Consider the following 22,622-nt stretch of genomic DNA (forward strand, 5'->3'; position numbering starts at 1 on the left):
CATTTCATGTGGAATCTTTTCTTGCATGTTCTATTCTCGCAAATAATTAAACTATCGACGAATTCTGGCATTTCACATGAACAGAATGTTTTTAATTTGAAAGTCAAAGGGATCGCGATTTTCATTTTCTTTATGAAACGGATTTTTTTTTCTAGACAGCTGACTAGATGTTCCCTCATTTCACATACAACGAAATTGACATTTGTATTGACATAACCATTCTTAAAACAAAAATCCACAGCTTTATCAGTTGCAAAGACACCACAGGCATGTACATTTGGTTGTTATAGAAGACCTGGAACTTTTATAAGCTGAGATTTGTTACTTTTTATAAATTAGGAGCATCATAGTTCCACCGATCATGACGACTTTAAATAAAGATTCTTGTATCTTGTAAGTTATATTTCATTTGTAAAATAGCCTTCCGAATATTTCAGAAGTTTATTTATTATCATTTTTTTTGTCAAGAAACTCTTCATAACAGGTTTATGACAATACACAATAATGTTATACCATGAAAGGTGTATATGCGTTATACAACGCGTGTCAGAGATTAGCGAATGTCCCTCGTTAAGGGCATGATAAACGGATTAGCCAGTTTTTTATTACACACGCACGGCTACTGTTCGCTTCATACCCTAAAAATATTGTTGTTTATTATTAAGGCAATTTTATAGAATAAATGATTGTTATGCAAAGGCTCTAATAATCTTGATTAGAAATAATACGATGATAACATATAACCAAATTCAAAAATAAATAAAATAATCAGCATCAGATTTCTTAAACAGCTAGAGTTTTATTGCAAACTTCAAGTTGACAAATAAAATATATTCGGCTAAAGTCAATAATGACGAAGGTATTCAAATGTATTCAACGTTAGCGAATAGCACAAAATTATAAACGAAAAATGGAGACATAATATGTTGATTACTTAAGAATGGCGCAACTTCAAATAAACACTCTTCATCTAGTAGCTTTAACTTAAAAATAGTGTAGACCTATATCAACTTGCATAAATTAAGACATAATGTTTATATATATATTTAATACCATTTTGTTACAAATAAGATTGTCAAAATCGAGTTATAAACATCAGCAACGCAATCCGTTGCCTGGGGCCATACGTTATGAACTGGGAATTATGAGACCGGATGAGACCGGATTTTACGAGGAGAGACCGGGAAATAGTATCGCCCTAATATTTTGAAAAGTCCTACTTCTTATGTTTTTCGTGTCGTCTCGATACATCTAAAAAAAAGTTTAAATTCCAGTCTGTTTTCATTATGAAATTCAATAAAATGCACTTAAGTAGGCATAACTAGTTAGTGAGTCTTCTACATCACTTGAAAATATATTGCTGTACTCCCTATTTGATGTAGGAAGCCGCGACAACTTGATCTTCGAGTTTCTTACCTATTCAATTACCACAAAATGTACTGTACAACCTACTTTATTTATAACATTATACTTTTTTGCACTTCACATTTTCCAAAACAATTGAAAATAATAAGAAGTACATTTTCACGTGCCAATATTCGATCAGTGATGGCGGTTCAGGTGATGTGACTGTTGCGCACCTCCACACCCATGCATATATTGTCAAAAACAAAGCAGAATAAAACTATGGAAAGACTCACCCATAATGTACCATTTCAGACCCAAAATAGGAGCACTTACCCCACACCATCCTAACTCATTTATAAGTCGATTCTAGCGACACCCTAATTTGCGCCTTCTCTAGATAACGCCTAATTAATACTGGATCCGGCGCGTGCAGAAAGCCCTTTCCACAAAATCCGAAGAACAAGTGCTAATTAAATTGCGTCTGCGACACTGTCATGAAAGGGTCATCATTTCGACATCAGTTCACGGGTTGTTTTTGAACTTTGTTTGTGTGTTTTGTGTGTGTGTTTGTTGTTCATTTTTTATGATTTTTTTGGAGGAGGGGGTTGAAGGTGTCCCATTCCCGTGGCATGATGTGCATTGGGTCCCGAGTATTCGACTTCAGGGACGTAGCCAGGCTTTGCTAAATGTTACGCACGAAAGGGGGCGGGTGTGGGACGGGTAATATCCATCGCTAGCCGGTTTGGGGTTCGAGTGGCCTCCCCAGGGAAAAATCGAAAATGGAACTACCTTGTTGAGCTCTGATGTGTATTTAAAGGGATTTATAGGTTCGAGGCCGCCGACTTTGTAGTTATCAAATGATTGCTTTAGGCTCAGTAAGCTATCCAGCTCAGAGAAGCAATGCTTACTTTAGCTGATCTTCCTTTTATTTTGGTATCATTTTTAGCTTAGACCTCGTCATTGATGCCATTTTTGGCCATATTTATTTTTTTCATTTTTCAAATTGATGTTACGCACAGGCGTAAATGCGTATCGCTGGCTACGCTCCTGGACAGGCGTAAATGCGTATCGCTGGCTACGCCCCTGGACATGCGTAAATGCGTATCGCTGGCTACGCCTCTGGACATTCGTAAATGCGTATCGCTGGCTACGCCCCTGGACTTGAATGGAATAAGTTTTCACGGAGTCCGGATTTTTGTTTAACCCTGAAAGACTTCTATATTGTAACTTTCTCACTATTCGCTATTTTATATTTAACAGGCTTAAAACGTTTAAATAATGATGACGCCACACAACAGTTTCTTAATTTTCAAAATACATGGAAAACCAGCTCCGTATAGTTTTTCGAAATCCTTATTTTCATTGGCTTTGGCGCCATATTATCATAATTGTATGACGTAATTGCTGTAAGGAAAACCGTACTTTCGTTTTCGCATTTTCTGAAAAAGGTCGACTTGGCAATAGCCTAAATTGATAAAGTAACATGAATCTTCGCTGAAATGGCGGATGGATTTGGTAGAGATGAGAATTATAGGTGAGTTAAATTATTTCTATAATTTATATCATTAATATGTATGTCTACAGTACATGGCTAATTATATTCTTCCGGTATTTGCTCAATCTCATTAAAATCATATCGTGACGTTCACTTCATTTCAATACGTTATGTTCATAGCGTAACGTCGTGAAGCGTGTATTGGGGATCTGATTTTAATGAGATTGGTATTTGCTGTAACACGTATGAGTACTAGAATATATATTATATAAAAAGTACACGACCCAAGGTCGTATTATGATGTAAGCCAGTGAGGTATTTATAATGATCATGGATATTGTATCAATAATGTATAAGACAATTCAAATGATCAATCAATCTATAAAACCAGGGTGGGCGGACTATGTGCATAGTGTGTTCAAAAATAAGACAATTCGTGCTATGAATCCAATTGAGTTAAACATTTCAAAGTACATAACATTTACGTGTGATTCATTCAACTATTTATAGCTCAATCTATAAACGAGTACGTGAGTGTTATCAATACACATATTCAATTATCTTCCTATATTTTAGGTTGTTGACTAGCGTAAGATATCATTTGATATGGTGCAGATCTATGTGGACTGTTAATATCGTTGTCAGCGGTTACCAGGGGCGTATCTGAAGAATTTTCAGTTGTACGCCCGTACAACTCAAAAACGAGGTGTCGATTGCATTGATCCAAATATGTTTAATGTGGTGGTGGTGGTGGGGGGGGGGGGGTCACCTTCGAATGCCTACAGTTATGAAAAAACCATGATCATGCTCTTTAAAAGATACCATTGAGTGGAATTTAGACAAACTTAAAGGGACTCGCTCATGGTTTGTAAAATGCACTTTTTATAACGAAACAAAGTGGTGCACATCATTAGGAGTGTTAAAACTTTTTTCTTTTTTCTTTTTTCTTTCTTGATTTTACTGGAGTTGGTTTGCACTCTACTAGATCCGAAATGTTTTTGAATACTTAAATTGTATTTATTCTTCGATTTCGATATCATAGAGTAAGCTAAAGCTTTAAATAAGTGTTTCCAGATGCGTTATCGGGAAAACTTATTTTTGATCCCAGAACATGAGCAAGTGGCTAAAACTAGTTAAACGATACATGTAAATACTACCCTGGCATGAGTCTTACTGATTTTCAGATTGAAGCACCGCCATTTCGGAGGAATCAAATAGATTTGTACGCCCGGGCGTACTGGAGTATGCCGAAGTACGCCCCTTAAAAAAAATGGTCAATTCAGTTAACTTACATTTGAGATCGTCTGGCCTTTATCTTTAATTACATATTTTTCCAAGCCGTTGGTTTATCTTCAGGCCACGGCGTCCAATACGAGCTGGACTGCCTCTCCGACGGTATGACGACGGCGGCGACGCGTGGGATGATGAAGCTGACCGAGAGAGACGCGGCAGAGGGGGACGGGGCGGTGGAAGAGGTCAAGGTCGTGGTCGGGGCCGCGGGGTAGGGGGAGGGGGAGCGGGAGGAGCGACCCGCAGACAACCACTAGACAAGAGGTTCCTGGAGAGGCTGGCGGAACGGGAGCCGGCGGATATACTTCAAACGATTTCCAACCCGCAGACGGAACTACGAGACGCTCTGGGCCGCAGCGCCAAGGAATACAATATGATCCCTCTACTGTTAAGGGTTCTTTCAGAGGCGTTCACGTGTAACTCGCAACCGGAGTGCCTCAACAGGGTCCTAATTATCATCAAAGAGGCAAAATTCTTCGACACAGGTAATACCAGTGTGTATATACCACGTGATAAATTGCGTTATAAATGCTTCGTCGGAAGGCAATATGTTGCTTCGAATGAATACTTTAAACAAAGATAACTAAACTATTTCTTTACCATTTTAAATGAAACAGCTTGGTCTACGCCGCTTAAGGAGTCCCGCCTTCGGTCGGTTACCAGAGTTTGGTTGAGAGTTTAGTTTCTTAAAACATTTCGACAAATCTTTTCACAATACGGCCGTCTGACGGAGCACTGTCAAAACATTATTTCGAAAACAAGTTTGTCAAAGTGTTTGATAAAACTAATCACCTTGTCAAACTCCGGTAATAAAACGAAGGCTGAGCTCTTTAAGCTGCATAGACTGCCCTTTGTTTCATTTAAAATGGTGTAGTAAAAGAAAAGTTATCTTTGTCTTTATTTTAAGCAAAATGTTGCCTTCCGACGTATCATATATGACGTAATTTATCACATGGAATACACACACTGAATACAACACATTTAACCCACCTTGTATAATTTGTTCTCCAAAGTACATATATCCTTAAGTTCTCAATCCGATAAAGTGGTATTTCAACTGTATCATTATCATGATCAGTGTTGAAACGTCCATCGTTTACTATACACAGCTGGGACATTCAACTCCATGTGCACAGACACGAAAACATATAGTTCATACAATGCACATTGGTATATATATATATATATATATATATATATATATATATATATATATATATATATATATATATATATATATAAGAAGAGCCGATAGGAAATGTATATTTTGTTCCTCAAATATGATAGAAGATGAGTATCATTTTATGTTGTGTTGTACATTTTACAGTAGACTACGTGTAAGATCTAACTATCAAGGTATTGTGTCCTGGGTTTACATGCATATTTGTGTAAAGGCTTTCTTATTTAACACCTTTACGAGAAGAAAGCTTCTAAATCAAACGAAACATATATCAAAGCTGCAAATGTGTGCGTGTTTATATTATATATGTCGCCATGGATGCTTGTATGCCGCTTGCGAATTAACTTTAAAATTTAACTTTGGTAAACATTTTCATGGTTTTAGTGATGAACTACTGTATAGACATGCAGGGCGAGGACAGGCCGCACGTGCAGCGCGGGTTCCGACGCCCGCTTCGGGACATGGTCACCGTCATGTCGGAGTTCGCCGAGAAAAACCCAACCTCTATCACGGAGATTGTAGGTATGTTTTAGCAGGAAGTTTTCTTTAGCTGGCATTTAAAATATGGTGTATACATATTTAAAAGAAACTCTTGTATTTCTTCACCCCGATAATTCAGAGATAGACCGCTCGCTTCGGGTGCGGAAAGTCTTGGGTTAAAACTTCGTCCGCGTCAAACCAAAAAACGTTAAAATATTGGACAAGTAGCTCCGTTGCCCAGCATTCGGCATTTAAAGGGTAGTACTAGGATACTGGTGTACTCAGTAATGGTTCAACCCAGAAAAGTTGTATCCCGTGTATCAGTGCTTTATACCGAGCACGTTAAAGAACCAAGAGGTCTTTTCGGAAAGAGCTAGGGTATCTCACTAGGATCTCTTGTATCTGACTCTGTTTCATGAAGTCTTCCAATGTCTGCGGGCAGACCTTGGGTGCGGGCAGACCTTGGTAATCTCAAATAAACAAAGTTCTTAGGACATTCCAACAACATGGAATTACGTGGGTACACAACTGTCAACGCACTTATCGGACGAACGTTTTTACGAATTAATTTTTCTCAGTAATTGTACTAGTATATATTTCTAACCTAAGAGCCTTATTGGCCAGTTTTTGCTATAACAAGTAATACTTTCAATTATTTTTTTTGTGCTTTAACTTAAATCATTGATTTTACGATATTCTGTCGAACCTCGTTGTTACGATGGCCTATAGGTTCATTCGGAGCTCCTCGGCCATTTTATTGAACACAACGTCGGATGAAGTAGTTTGTATTTATTTTAATTATATCATTACTTAAATGTAGTGTTTTAAAATTGTATTTATTGATCAAAGTTTAAACTGATTGCCAGCGAAGAGTATTATTGCAAACATAATTAAGATTCCCAAGAGTTAAGTTATAAGGTTTAACTACTAAATAAAATTACTACGCGATCTACTTGCAAAGACTTAAATGTACCGCTTTTTGAGTATGTAAACCGTCCAAATACATCCGAGGTTGTTTTCGATAAATGGCCGAGGAGTTCCGAATGACTATATGTTCTTTTACTCGGGCCTAAGGATTTCAGTAAGATAGTAAACTGGCGTAATACCCCAATGCATATTCTTTCTCCAACCCTAGCTATGCTTAAGAAACTGATCGCAACAAGAGTGGCGTAACTTTGGGGAAGGGAGCGGGCACACCTCCATGTGGAAATACAAATTTTGTTTATATTAGCCTTAACTGGTGAAATTTTGGTGTATATATGACTATTTATTCAGCCGTAGTGAAGATATTAACCGGGACAATTAATTTTCTTTAAGGTCTTCATACTATGCTTGAAATGGTCATAAATGGACTGCGCGAGACTACTAACGTCATTGATGAGGACATACTTAAACACTTCCGGTTACTGACAGAAACAAAGGAGAAACTTCTCCGAAAACGAACCGCTAAAAGGTGAGAGTCTAACCATGATCAGTTTAACGAAACATGCAGTTACTGTATCCAGTGTATAAATTCAACCACGCGGTAAGTAATTAACTGTTTCGTACGATGTTGTCAATAGCAACGTTCAATAACTAGCGTTCAATAACTAGTTTGCCTTATGAGTGAATTTCGTTGTAATTGATAGCTACTTAAATGTTCTGTTGACCCGTAATCTTTCGATATTGAAGTTTATGTTTAGAAACCAAAGGATATATTTTCGGACAGGGTACAAGAAGGTATATCCTCATCCTTCCATACTCTTTGTAAAAAATACGCAGTTCTTGCTTTGACCAAAACAACACTGGAGATTAGTACTATCAGTATATATATTGTTTTACCAACGCACAGTCGACGTAAAAAGATACAAATACAAGTTTTCTTTGCAGGCGAACGGTAACAGAGGAGCGGCAACAGCAGCAAGAGGGTGAGGAGCCGCCAAACGACTTTCGGGAAGTGGAGATCTTTCCCCAGACCGCCGACATGCAGGTAGCCCTGGAAAATCACACCTTAAAATGTAGTTATAACGTATTTAGAATGTATCATTGGCAGGGCTCGAACCCACAACCTCTTTGGCCAGAGGTGGAAACCTTAACCACGATACTACTCACACTCAAATAACAGTTGTTGATAATGACTTAGATAAGTGTCATTTTAATATAGTTTTTTCTTTGATTATTATTGTTCCTGTGAAATCGATTGACGCATCCGTACGTGTCTTCTACAACTTAAGGGCCTTCTACAGTGCAAAAGTGGGTTTTGACTTTTGAATGCCGAAAATTGACACGTTTTATTAGTTCCTGTTTTATGACGTTACAGGGAACAATTTATTTCAGGAGTAAAACAAACTTCCATTGCGACATGTTTTGAGAAAAAAGGAGTTGACCAAATTTTATGAAAAAAGATTAGATTAGATTTTGGATCTAAAAGCATTTGCAACTTTTAACTATGTTCTTGTGCCAGAATGCCCGAGACTGCCCAATCATCAATGTCTTGTTGGTTCTTGGTGATATCTTCTCAAATAAGAAAGATGTTCAATAAAATAAAAGTGGAATAAATTAATTTCCTGGCTACAAAAATGCAAATATCTATTTTAAAAATGCAATCACCAAAAAGCCACAAACAATATTGCTTGACGATATTGCTAGTGTTGACAACTTTGGCTTAAACCCATATTTATTTTGTATAACGACATTTCCCCCCAAAATGCAAATGGTTTTTAAGTTTAAATCTGATAAGTCTTCCCTCGTAAACTTTTTCTTAACTCATAAGTTCACTTACAAAAGTTGCAACATATGTATATTTGTTGATTGCTAAATAATGAATCTTAAAACTAAATTAAAAACGAAATTTTTAAACATTTTTGTTTCGATCCTTCTAACGACTTTTGCACTAAGGAAGGCCCTTCTTAAGCAAAGAAATAAAAAATAATATATGCATTTCTTCATTTTGACTCTTTTCAAGTTGATTGTTTACACATTTTGTCAGGATTGAAATGAAAATTATGAAGCTGTTTTAGAACTATGTTGAAACCGAATACTAGCAATGGAATCTGTTTATAACTGAGTTAAACCGAAACGTACAATTCGCTAATATCACTAAAGCACCTATAACTGCATCACCATTGTGAATTTTGTCTTTGTGTTTCCTTTTAACAGGATGACGATGACCGTTATTTGCGAGCCAACAAAGTACGTGGTCGGTACCGTGACGTTGATCACTATCTGGATGTTCAATTCCGATTACTGCGAGAGGACTTCATCGCCCCATTACGTGAAGGAGTAAGCGAGTATATACAGGCCATGAACGAGAGAGGCAGACAGAGGAACGGTAAGCGCAATGTGACGATATATCACAATGTGAGTATTATCTCCCCTGAATGTGGAGACAACGGTTTATGTCACGTGATACGATTTGACGTCAGCAGAATGGGTCACGTGCGTTGGCAGTCTTCGAAGCGCCTGATTTTTGGATCTCTGCTTAGCCTTTCATCCGACAACTTCAGGACGTTCGTTTTTGCAACGGTGATGAATCGAGACCCAAAATCGCTTGTTAAAGGTATTGTCACTGTTCGCTTTGAATGCAAACAAGAAGAAACTAGAGCTTTGTTTGGACAATTGTTTACAATGGCAGAGACCACAGCTTACTTCGAATCATACAAACATGTATTGAAAGGTTTGCAGAACATGCGAGAAGCGGAGTTGCCATTTCAAAGATACATTGTTGAATGTGAACGCCATGTGCAGCCACCTGCTTATCTTCGGAGGCGAGAAAACACATGCTTTGATCTTCGCCCTCTGGTAGATGAAGGAATCATTCTAAAAGACAACAGCCATTTGGAACACATACTTGCCGATGACGACGAAGACGAGGAGCCAATCACATACACGTTTAGTGAGCATTCACAAGAAGCTGAAGATGTGAAAGTTCTTGACAGAACAAGTTGGCCACCGGCTGATCTCCTTCACCTGGACGAGTCTCAGTTTAGAGCCATCCATACAGCCTTGACAAAGGAATTTGTGATCACACAAGGGCCACCGGGAACCGGCAAGACCTATATTGGTCTCAAGATTGTGAAAGCTCTTTTGCACAATAAAGATGCCTGGACTCGGAATCCTGACACTGGTTTGAAAGACAATAGACCCATGCTGATTGTGTGTTACACAAACCACGCGCTTGATCAGTTTCTCGAAGGCATTATTTCCTTTTACAAAGGAGACGTCGTTCGAGTGGGCTCGAGAAGCAACAGCGAAGTGCTCAAGCCCTACAACCTCCACAACTTTCGACAGAGATTTCGACATGAGAAAAAAATACCAGTTCAGATTTTCAAAGGACGCCGTGAGGCCAAGTATGAAATGGACTCTGTTACAACACAAATAAGACAAGTCAGTGCGCAGCTCCAGATTTCCACAACCAACATTATGAACGAAGATTTCTTGCGGCCATACATGGGAGAAGACCATTATCATTTACTGACAATAGGGTTTGAAATGATCCTTCAGGTTTATCCCGAAGCAAGACAAGTCTTTCGACAAGGCCATTCTATCATTGTCGAATGGCTAGGAATTGGCAATCTCGCACCAATTGTAGAAATGGAGGCTAATATTGCAGCAGGGGATATGGTCTTGGATAATAATTTCGAGGACGGTAATGACCTGATTGAAGCTGAAGATGAGCTTGATGCTATTCAAGCGCAGCGACAATTGGATGATAGAGATGAAGACGATGAAGGTGAGGACGGTGATGATGAAATCGATAGAATGATAAACGAGTTTAGGGATTCTGCCCTTACTGGTAAAAATTTGGTTGAATTTAAAGTGAAGGTTGCTGCAACAGCGCATCAGAAATCAGTTGCACTGGATGTAAATGCCCTCGATGAAAAGCCACAGAACACACAAGAAGGTGAATGGAAGACCCAAAAGAAAGAGAGAAAGAAACAAAAGAGAAAACTGCAGATGAATCTGTCAAAAAACGAAGTCATGTCAGAAGAGGACCTTGCTGCTGTCACGGACATTTGGCATATTTCCACAGAGGACAAATGGAAACTGTACAGACTTTGGATCAAGAAGTATCAAGACCACCAGCTTGAGAAAATTAAGGAGAAAGAAGAAGAGTTTGATGCTGCAGCTGCAAGGTATAAAGAGGCACTCATGCAGGAAGACAAGGAGATTATGCGACACTCAACAATTATAGGTATGACCACAACTGGAGCAGCTAGATATCAGCTAGTCTTACAGGAAATTCGATCTCGAATCGTTGTTGTTGAAGAAGCCGCGGAAGTTCTAGAAGCGCACATCATTACAACACTGAGCAGAGGCTGTGAACACTTGATATTGATTGGTGACCACAAACAGCTGAAACCAAACCCGACAGTTTACAAATTGGCAACAGAATATAAACTGGACGTCTCTTTATTCGAACGCATGATAAACAATGGGATCCAATGTGACTGCCTGGAGCTTCAGCACCGAATGCGACCAGAGATTGCAGAACTGATAAAGCCCATTTATAAAAACTTGCGGAACCATAGTGATGTCCTAAACTACGAACCGATCAGGGGAGTGGCTTCAAACATGTTCTTCATCACTCACAGCGAGCATGAAGCTAATGATGAAGATTTGAGAAGTCATTCAAACGTTCACGAAGCTGCATATATAGTTGAGCTTTGTAGGTACTTGATCAAGCAGGGATACGAAGCAGATCAGATCACTGTTCTTACTCTGTATTCCGGTCAGCTGTTTTGCCTTAGAGGACTTATGCCTAAAAGCGAATTTGAAGGTGTCAAACTCACAGTTGTTGACAACTACCAGGGCGAGGAGAACGATATCGTTCTCTTATCACTAGTAAGAAGCAACAATGAGGACTCAATCGGTTTTCTTAAGACGGACAACAGGGTCTGTGTTGCTCTTTCAAGGGCAAAGAAGGGCTTCTATGTCATTGGCAACTTCGAATTGCTACAAAGACGATCAAAACTGTGGAATGAAATTGTAATTGACATGAAACAGAAAAAGAGATTTGGAGAAGGCCTTTTATTGCAGTGTCAAAATCATCCTGAAGAAAAACCATTAGAAGCAAAAATTGCTCGCGACTTTGCTGAAGCTCCCGAGGGAGGATGCAATAAACGATGCGGGCAGCGGCTTGACTGTGGACATCTTTGTGAACGATTCTGTCATCCTCTTGATCAGGACCATAAGGGAGAAACTAGCAGATGTAGAAAACGTTGCAATAAGATTCTATGCGGAAACAAACACAAGTGCCCTCTACGATGTGGCCAGAAGTGTGAGTCTTGTAAAGAGAAGATGGATAAAAAAATACCAAGATGTGGGCACGTTCAGAAAGTGCAATGCTCTATCCCTCCAGCCGACTTCACATGTCTAGAAGCTTGTCAATCAATACTGCCTTGTGGACATAAATGCCAGTCGAAGTGCGGCATGGCGCATACACAGGACTGTGGGGTAAAAGTCGAGAAGACATGGCCATGCGGCCATAAAGCACAGATAAAATGTCACCAGGAAGATACAGCCATTTGCCCTGCTGCATGTGATGGGGCTTTGAGCTGTGACCACCGATGTCGAGGAACATGTGGGCAGTGCTTTCAAGGCAGATTGCACGTTCCATGTCAGAATGAGTGTATGAGAATTTTGGTATGCGGACATGAATGCCAGGACAGATGTAGCCAATGCCCGCCCTGTACAAGACCCTGTCAGAACCAATGCCAACATAGTAAATGCCCTCGGAGATGTGGTGAATTATGTGCACCATGTAGAGAACCCTGTACATGGAGATGTGAACACTATAAATGTACCAACATCTGCAGTGAGCCATGCGATCGACCTCCTTGTGACAAAGCATGCAGGAAACGACTGGCCTGTGGTCACCCCTGCATTGGGCTATGTGGGGAACCATGCCCAACGGATTGTAGGGTTTGCGACCAACAGAAAGTTACCGAGATCTTCTTCGGAGATGAAGACGAAGAAGACGCTCGGTTTGTACTACTTCAAGATTGCAGAATGCGTTGCATCTTCGAAGTGAAAGGGATGGATACATACATGGAAACAAAAGTCGATGAAAAGGGAGAAATAAAACTGAAGGATTGTCCAAAATGCCGCACCCCGATAAGAAGAACAGTTCGGTACAGGTCGACCATCAATCAAACACTAACGGATATTGAACAAGTGAAAAGTCATGTCCTTGTAAATAAAACAAGATTGCGAAAGCTAAGAGAAGACATAAGACAAACGTTTGAGGAGATTGAAGATGAGCGAAATAAATTGATTTTAAGGAGAAGAATGGAAAAAGCTTATGACGAGCAAGCAGAAAACGCATTGGCTGCTCTTTTGAACCAGTCACGCTTTTTGTCACAAATTGACAAGCACAAGTCCAACTGGGCGAAACTGAAAGGACTGGCTTACAAATGTGAACGCGAGAAGGCATTCCTTCACATTGGAAGAATGGTGGACTGGATAATGTCAGATCGATCGCTGATGACAGCACAGGAAACAGAAGATGCTGAACTAGAGTTTGACCGTTTACGAGCGCAGTTGAAACTGCTGATGTTTCAAATGCGTGCAAATGAAAAACGTATTCAGTTAGATAATACATTGAAGGCAAAGATTCGAGACGCGGAAAAAACCTTAACCGGAAACGACAAATTTAAAGGTGATGTGAAGGCCAAAGTTGAAAACTGTTTACGGGCTTTACAGAACATAATACCAACGACAGAGCTTGGGATTTCGAAGGAAGAAAAGATAATGATTGTAAAAGCAATGGAGCTCCAAAAGGGACACTGGTTTAAATGTCCAAAAGGTATGGAATACTCTTTTTATTTTACAACTTTTATGACTTTTAAAAACCTACCCTAAGCAGAGACTATTCAGAATTAGCGACCATATGCATTGTAGATTTTATAGGGTATGCTGATAAATTCTTAACAATCCAAAAGATACTTAAAGTGAAACTCTTATTCAAAATCAATACATAGACCTGTATAACAAACATACATTTTGAGTGATAAACCTTTAACTACTTACTAACTAATGCATTTATGGAAAATATTAATTACTGGTAACAAGATTGTAACCGTGTATTTACTTGATGAAAACGCAAACATATTAAATGATTGGTGAATGCTAAAGGAATTAATCTGATCTTTTATCGTTTCATAAGGTAGAAATACCGTTTTTTCTACACCTCATTAACACATTCAGCTCGGTATCCTTTATAAGTACCATTGTTTTCTACAGTTGTTCATCCTTTTTGGTATATTAAAACAATTGTATCAATTGTGGTAAATCTTATTTGGTAATAAGAGTGTATCTTTAAAGAAATTAAAACGTCATATTGATATTTAAAACATAGCTTGTCGTTTTTTGCTCGTAAATGCCTTGTTTTACTGACAACATAGTTTATGATACGAAAGAAACAAGATTTAACAAGATACAAGCATCTTTATTTAAATTCGGGTATGTGGTTACAAGAAACCTTAGCGAGTTGAGCTAGTTTCCAACACGACTTTAATGTTGACAGTATTTAGCATTGACCGTTACCAAGTTATACCGGTTGAAGTAATAATTGTGGTTTTGTAGGTCACGTGTATGCCATAGGTGACTGTGGGGGGGCTACGACTGAAAGTCGCTGTCCCGAGTGTAATTCCCGGATAGGAGGTGCCGGGTATCGCCTGGCGGCTGACAACGTTCTGGCGACGGAAATGGATGGGGCCGACCACGCTGCCTGGTCAGAACAAGAAAATGTGGCGAACTATGGGTTTAATGCCATATTTTAAGGTGGTCATTGGATAAGGTGGCAACTTTGATTTACGAAAGCGTGTATTCGCTGAAGCTTTAGAGGGAGTACTTCGAATGTTTTGAACCATACGATCAATGTTGAATGGCTGCTTTTGAAGCAAAGCATAAATGAGCATGTGCTGCTGGGTGTGCTTTGTTTTTAAATAATGACTCATATTGTACTTGTTCGTTATTTAGTGTAACAAAATGACAAAGTTACACGCATTTTCAATTAATGTTGTAAAGCTTATTCAAGTATGAAAGGAATGTTAAATTTGAATTAATTGAAATATGAATAATGTGTTTTGTTTCTAAAAATACTGAAATATTGTTTTTTTTGGTATGTTGTGTACATCGCGTTCTAGCTTAATTATATGTTAAATGCTTAAGACTTTTTCATTTGAAGTAGTTGTTAATTGTGTTTTAAAATGTTGTTAATGAGTATGCAATTGAACTGTAACATAGAAAATTCATAGGAAATGCTGAGTTTATGTGTTACGGATGACATCATGCTCGTTTGACTTATTGTAGTTGACTTTAATTAATAGATATTCTTATGCATATGTTGATACTTGATGTATTAGCGTTGTCCTTAAATAGGGAATATATACATTATTTAAATACTGATTGAATTAAAAATTCAAAAATATTTTTCTACATAAGTATTTACCATGATCCCTTTCAGATAAATTCTAAAAATGTCATGGCTGAACAAATAAAATTAAACTTTTTATAGACAGTTTGAAAAAGACCTGAGTTATTTATTTGTATATTTATAACTATGCATTTTATATAATTGATATGATTAATATTTATTTTTTAACATTGAAATGATATTCAATAATAATGATCTATTTTACACAAAATTATATCTATATGTATGATTTCTTGTAAGCAGAAAATGATTCTTTTGGTGGTAGCAACCTATCATTTGGGTGTATTTTTAGTTTGATTTCGCGTTTTTTTTTCGGCTTTTAATTTGATTAAACAGCTAGTTAAATCATATTAATAATTTTTTTCGAGTAAACTAATTTCAATATTCGGAAATACTTAGTTAATTGATTTTTTAGTGTTACGCGTGTTTTAAGAATATGCTTTATTTATGCCCGTTTATAATGCATTGTTTATTATAAAAAATGCAGATCCATATATTAAAACCATAATCTGTTGTGCGATCTTATTTGTTTGATTTCTTTTCCTGCCCATGTATACTGGTTTTGTTTATTGAGCACATATAAGAGATTTTGCGAATTTTGTCTAGTTTTTAATCTCATTAATAATGTTTAAATAATATGTTTTTAAATAATTTTCATAACAATTAACAAGTAACTACTTTCAGTATATAGAAATTTTCAGTTAATTACGGCTATTGTCTCGGTCAATGACATGCTTTAAATGTATGCTTATTGTATGCCTGTTGATAATGTATTGTTTTTTGTTGGTGTTCTTTTAATGTTGGAATAGTATATATATATATATATATTCTGAAACTGTGATCTACCTTTATTTGATTCTTTTCTCCCAATAAAAAATAATTGTACATGTATACTTATATTGTGTATTGAGCGCAAAATTCTTTTATCCTTTGTCCCCAGGGATGAGTGAGGTATTTAATTGATGTCCGCCGGCCTGCCAAGAGTTAAAGTTTTGATCTCAGCACGGTCACTTCGTGGATGTAGTTCGTTTAAGTTCAAAATTACCAACAGGCTGCAAACATCAGTATGAAATAAATACGACATTTACTTCACGTCGTTTAATTTCCATCAATTGAAATTGTGTACTTGTACTTCATAGTTGATACGTTAAATTAAGGTTCGGTACACACACTTTGACCAGCCCAATTCCGAAGGACTCGACGCGCACTTGACCAGCACAATTGCGTTCATACTCCGATAATGACATCAATCCCGCAATTCATTACTTATATTTACACCAATAGTTCATTATTTCATTCGAGAATTGTTAAAAAAACACTTCATTTACGTTTTAAGAAAACCTCGCAGTAAGCCTTTCTTACCCATTCGGTATATAGAACGACCCTACTGTAACTGGAAACAGTTTATCAAATGACGTCACAATAACGTGGACCCCTCCCCCCCTCACTTGAAATCACTTTTAAACGTAAAATTGAAACACTTATGGCAACAATACATTTAACATTTCATAAATTAACACTCCCAAATGTGTATTTATTGTTTACGGGACCTGCTGACACAATACAAACATTATTAAGATAAACAATTTCCATGTATATTGCTATGCGGTGATTCGAACATATCCGAAAATTTTGCGTTGACCTGAAAGTATTCTCAATTGCCGAAAGGAAGTTCATTTAAAAATGGAAGTTAAGGTGTATATATAAGGCTGATACCTTTTCATCAGATAGTATATAAAAGGGCATTGCCAAGTTGATAGCTCAACCTTTAATCATGGTACTGACATGATCTACGTTTGCTGTTTCGTAGTGTTTTGTCCGGTAAGCGCAGTGGTTAGCGTTTCTTACCTAGGCGACCCGGGCTCGATTCCCTGTCAGGGTGCATTACGATTGTGGTCATCAAGTTGGGTTTGTTCATATCGACATTGTGAGAGGAGGTTGATTTTGTTTTGTTTATTTGCTGTAGTTGATGTTCCTATTGTTGTTTTTTGTTGGGGTGGGGTGCGCTTAAATATAGGTAACAGTTAAGAAAATTTAGTTCCATCTTTCGCACTATAGAAAACCAGGTCTGTATGGTTTTCCGAAAATCTAAGTCATTGGCTAGTAATTGTATTAAGATATGACCTACATGTTATATCAGTGAGAAATCCGTACTTCCGTTTTGAAATTTTCTAAAAAAGATCGATGGTAAATATAATAATTTAATATTAATATCAGTAAAATGTGTTATATGTCTCTGTTTTATTTCCCATGTCTAGTGTAAATTGTTTTATTATTATGATTTTTGAGTAACCCGTAAGTTTGACATGCATTAGCAGGTTCATGGAGGGCTACTTTTTTGTCACTATCGAATAAAAAAGAAATAAAATACGCTCAATTTCAACGATTCTCACCTATATCGCTCGGTAGTTATTGAAAGTTTTCCTTACAAAATATTTTAAAATACATATTTGTTTCTTATTGTGAAACTGAATTATATTATGCACGAATCACCATTAACAAGGGTTTTGTTTGCAGATAAGAATGGCAGTAAACAAAAAAAAAGTAATTCATTATATTTGTTATCATATATTATTGTGAAACCGAATATAACTATGCACGATTCACCAAAAACAAGGGTTTTGTTTGCAGATAAAAATGTCAGTAAACATCAGTTTTCATTCACATGATATTCGTTATCATATATTTATGGAAAGATCAATTTCATAAAGACATCCAAATTAACAATAACCTGTACATACGGCGCGTTATCACGGGTTGAATTAAACTAGCATGATAAGGCACGACGCTTTCATACAAACTTGTTATACAGTTTTATTTCAAATGTCCGTGTCATCGAGGATTCCGGGGGGGGGGGGTGTCTTCATTTTCGTCGCCGATGGTAACATTGATTGGTTTAACCAAAACTTCATATTTAAGATCCCATTGCCTTTAAGTTCATATGTTCCATGATCTTACCTTTAGGTTACGGCCTCCAATACAAGAAGGATCGCCTTTCAAACATAATGACGACGAAGACGCGTGTGATTACGAAGCAGATCGAGAGACACTAAGCCGAAGGGGACGGGGCGGGGGAAGTGGTCAAGGCCAATCACAAAGGGGAGGAATACTCCGCAGACAGCCACTTGGCAGCAGGTTCCTTGATAGGCTTGCGGAACGGGAGCCAGCGGATATACTTCAAACGATTTCTTACCCGCAGACGGATCTTAGAGACACTCTGGCTCGCATCGCCACGGACAACAATATGATCGCTCTACTGTTAAGGGTTCTTGCAAAGGCGTTCACGTGTCAATCGAAGCCAGAGTGCCTCAACCGGGTGTTAATTATCATCAAAGGGGCAAAGGTCTACGACATAGGTAATGCAACACAACCAGCCTCACAGAATATGTATCATTATCAAAATAATGCAGTTACCTCGCTAATTTTATATACACCTGTTTATAAAGTACAAATTTTAACTATGATCTTACTATCTAAGTCATACATTCTGGCCTTTCTTAATTGTGTAAATTGATTTAAAGAAATTCTACACTCTACTGTAACTGTGTATTGTTCAACCTGATATTACGCCTTACTCTTTGTGCTATTGTTATATGTTTGTCTTAACGTCCCTCCGCACAAAAAACAAACACATGTTTGCATGGGGCAAGACTTCGATAGAAAGAAATTCAATTAGTTAGAGAAGTTATCATTCAAATTCGAAAAGAAATATCATACAAGGCATATATCTAACTATCCATGCATATTTTGCAAATTCAATTGTTTGTTTTGAAACATTTTACTTGTTTTGAACTGAATTATCGATATATGAATCTTTTGCTCGATCCGATTTCCATCTGCCATGCTGTTTAAGACAACGCTCGCTTACAGCGCCGAAATAAGCCGCCTTAGTCACCCCACTAGCGCGCAACGAGTGCGTACCAAAATTTAAACCCGGAGCCACCGACTTAAGTTTTCCAACAATCAATTCCCCAGCTCTGATAAAAATAAGCTTTTTACACTTAGAACCTGAACGCCAACAGGCCTAAACAAATACATATCTGAATCTGAATTTAAACCAGGACAATACATGAAAAGCATTTCCATGGGGCACGCGCTAGTGACGTCTTTGGCAACGTATACATCTCTTCCTTCGCGATACACGTCGATTTTACTTTAACGCACATGTATTATCATATAATCAGACATAAACCTTACATCTTTATATCTCAACTCACTGACTTCACTATATCTAAAAATTAGTGCGTAACTAAGTAATGCAAATGACAGATCACGTAAAAAAATACATCAGTGTAATCTATATACATGTCACATAGTTTTATAACATGATCTGTAGACAAAACATCCCTTTTCACAATAGGTTTAGAGTTATGTCGCTTTGCACATTCTAACGTGCTTTTCACAATATAATTATGCTGGATCAGGCAGATCATTAATCCTGTGAAACCACCTATCAAATTCGACAAAAACATTGCAACGTGAATAGATTGTGCAGGGTTCGTGGGAAATCCTTTAGCACCACAAACATACTTTAAATGCTTTCAAGTTTTCTATTTCTATTATATTATGACTCTGTGTCTTAAAGCTCTAAAATACTTAACAACACAATTAACAGTCTTTGAAAATATATGCCCGCCAGAACATATGCCAAATGGTAAGGAATTGTAGACATAAAACTTTTTTTTCTGATCCAACCGACCATGACAAGCCTAAGTATGTCCTATTGTGCTTGCAAATATCTATATGGTGATATGCGCTTTTCAAATCGTACGTGAAAACAAAACTTGACAGGTCAAACATCTGTAGAGCAATATATATATATATCCTCAAACTGAATGTTAAATAAATGCAAATATGGATTTATGTGCCTACAGTCGAGGACCAATCTAGGTTTACCAGACTAGCCGTAAGCCACGGTTAATGGGTTCACTACCCAAGGTTGTTCATGCACTTCTGATATAACACCTTCAGCCAACAACGAGCGTATTTCTGTTTCTACAAACGCCAGGTTATCTCTTGCGGACTTATTGTTCTTTGAATGAACTTTTGGAGGAACACTCTTAAATGGAAGCTTATATCCATTTCGTACCGCATCGAGAATATATCTATCATCGGTAATGTCTTCCCACTTTTCAAATGATTTCTTTAAATGATCTACTGGTGATAAGATTTGAGCCGCGTCGATTCTGCAATGTTCTTGTACCTTTAAATCATCTTAATAAACTATACTACACTGATCTTTGCATACCTGACTGACGCTCTCCGATCCGCTACATCCTTTTACATGCTTCTTATTTGTAAATGCACCAACCTCTCCTGGATAAGCATGTACATGCTTATCCGCATATTCTTCGAAGCAAACATTACAAACAAAACTTAATAGCACTTATCTTGTTGTTGTAGCGCTTGTTCTAGCAACATTCCGACTTCCCATGCCCGGGCATTCAACATAGGAAGCAAAGCCCCGGAAGCAAACGTTGTCCGCTGATTGGAACCGCCGGGGATTCAGATGCTTGCGCGGGTTTCCTGTACAAATACGGCCATTTCTTAGACTCCGAACGCTAGGTGCTCACTGGCCGGGCTTTTCTTGATGCTCTGGTTTTCCGCCTTGTATATCCTCTTTTTGTCATCACTGTCAGTCGCAATAGGATTGACCTCGTACTCGCCAATGACTTTCCACCCCCACTCTGGTGAATCGGCCAGCTGAATACGTTTCTGCCTTCTTTTTACAAAGTCTTGAGCTAAAAAAACACTCACAGGCCCTTTTAAATATTTCTAAAATTATGCATGCACTGCGTCGTGTTCAATTCCCCTTATCCCTATACTGGCTATCGAGAGGATGACAGCGCTTATTGTGTTATGTAAAACCTATCCTTGACCATGTCGGATGAACGATAAAAATCAATTCAACTTACATATACTTTCAATTTCCTTCAATGACGGATTCTTAAGCCCTTTCAATACTGTCGGTGCTATTATAGCAGGTGGCCTCATCCAACTTCGACATAACCTTAGAATTGTGTTTAAATTGTTCTTCGTTACTTTTACGTTTAAAAGTTGGGTTATCTGCCAAATTTGCGGCAGACTGATGAGAAGGCTAAGCACTTATTTTGTCAATCATACTGCCAATGCTCTTCCACAAATCATTGTTGTTTCCTTCCAAGGCCGCTTTCACTTTACCTTCAACCAACTGCTTTACGTGTCTTTCGTCCATTACAGTAAAAAATGCTAAAATCGATGTTCACTGTTAAAAGTCAAGTCTAGAACTGATTTTCCCGCCAATATAACCGATCACCCTAGCTCGAATACCTCGTGAACTTCACGCTCAAATGACACGCGGCGCATTTGCGCTCATTACACGTTAGGATATTCGTTCTGCCATATACATGTACTCCGTAACGATCAGAACTATCAAATACTGCTGTATGTCGGCATGACAATGTTTGTATGTAACTGTTGACAATGCACTTTAAGTATAAACTTTTGAAAACATGTTCATCATTCAGTGGTGTTTCTAAAATACGAACTATGTGTATATTTACTCTAATGATATGATGCCTTACTCTTTGTGCTATTTGTAAATGTTTATACTGCTGTGTGTCAACATGGCTATGTTTGTATGCAACTGTTGACAATGAAATTTAAATGTCATTTTCGTAAACATGTTCATGATTCAGTGGTGTCCTACTTTATGGACATGCAGGGCGAGGACAGCCCGCACGTGCGGCGCGGGTTCCAACAGCCGCTTCGGGACATGGTCACCGTCATGTCAAAATTCGTCGAGAAAAACCCGTCATCTATCACGGAGATTATAGGTACGTATCAGTATATATATATATATATATATATATATATATATATATATATATATATATATATATATATATAGAGAGAGAGAGAGAGAGAGAGAGAGAGAGAGAGAGAGAGAGAGAGAGAGAGAGAGAGAGAGATTTCTGTTACATTTCGAAAACCCACATTGAAATACTTTGTTACTTGACTCCTGTCATATGTTATCAGTTATTCAGTAAACTGGAGTTTTCTTGAATTTACGTCTTCTCTCCAACGCTTGTCATGTTTAAGAACAGGATAAGGCGAATGAGCAGATCCAGGGTTTAACGTAAAAGATTGCGTAGATTGGGGTGGGGAAGGTATTGGTTGTATGTTTCCTGCCATAAACGTCGATTCTTGTAACTCGACATACAACCTCTTATGTATTAAATAAAAGGAGTGATTAATTTCTAAGCAAACTCTAGTTTGACTATGTATGAGTGCATGAAAACTACATACATCGCCATTATAGTGTAAGAGCTTAGCGTTTACGAGTTAATATATAGCTTCCTCAAATGAAGGTACGAGCGTATATTGCTTACCTTTTTGAACGTTTGTTGTCTTTAAGGGCTTCACTCTGTGCT

The 22,622-nt window shown here is 37.8% G+C and overlaps 1 protein-coding gene across 1 annotated transcript; it reads left to right on the forward strand.

The window, feature by feature from the left end:
* Positions 1-2,744: 2,744 nt before the first annotated feature.
* Positions 2,745-16,097, forward strand: LOC128220441 (NFX1-type zinc finger-containing protein 1-like). The gene is made up of 7 exons (XM_052928829.1): positions 2,745-2,881; positions 4,199-4,617; positions 5,697-5,834; positions 7,110-7,245; positions 7,662-7,761; positions 8,931-13,578; positions 14,358-16,097. The coding sequence occupies exons 1-7, from the start codon at positions 2,847-2,849 to the stop codon at positions 14,552-14,554; spliced, it is 5,673 nt and encodes a 1,890-aa protein (XP_052784789.1). The 5' UTR covers positions 2,745-2,846; the 3' UTR covers positions 14,555-16,097.
* The last annotated feature ends 6,525 nt before the right edge of the window (positions 16,098-22,622 follow it).

Source organism: Mya arenaria, chromosome 15 (genome assembly GCF_026914265.1).
Source record: "Mya arenaria isolate MELC-2E11 chromosome 15, ASM2691426v1".
NCBI lineage: Eukaryota > Metazoa > Mollusca > Bivalvia > Myida > Myidae > Mya > Mya arenaria.

Excerpts from the sequence above, each read along its gene's own strand:
- LOC128220441 (XM_052928829.1), top strand. The coding sequence starts at position 2,847 with ATGGCGGATGGATTTGGTAGAGATGAGAATTATAG. Across the intron at positions 2,882-4,198 it reads GGTAGAGATGAGAATTATAG|GCCACGGCGTCCAATACGAG; the intron begins GTGAGTTAAATT and ends GTTTATCTTCAG. Across the intron at positions 13,579-14,357 it reads CTGGTTTAAATGTCCAAAAG|GTCACGTGTATGCCATAGGT; the intron begins GTATGGAATACT and ends GTGGTTTTGTAG.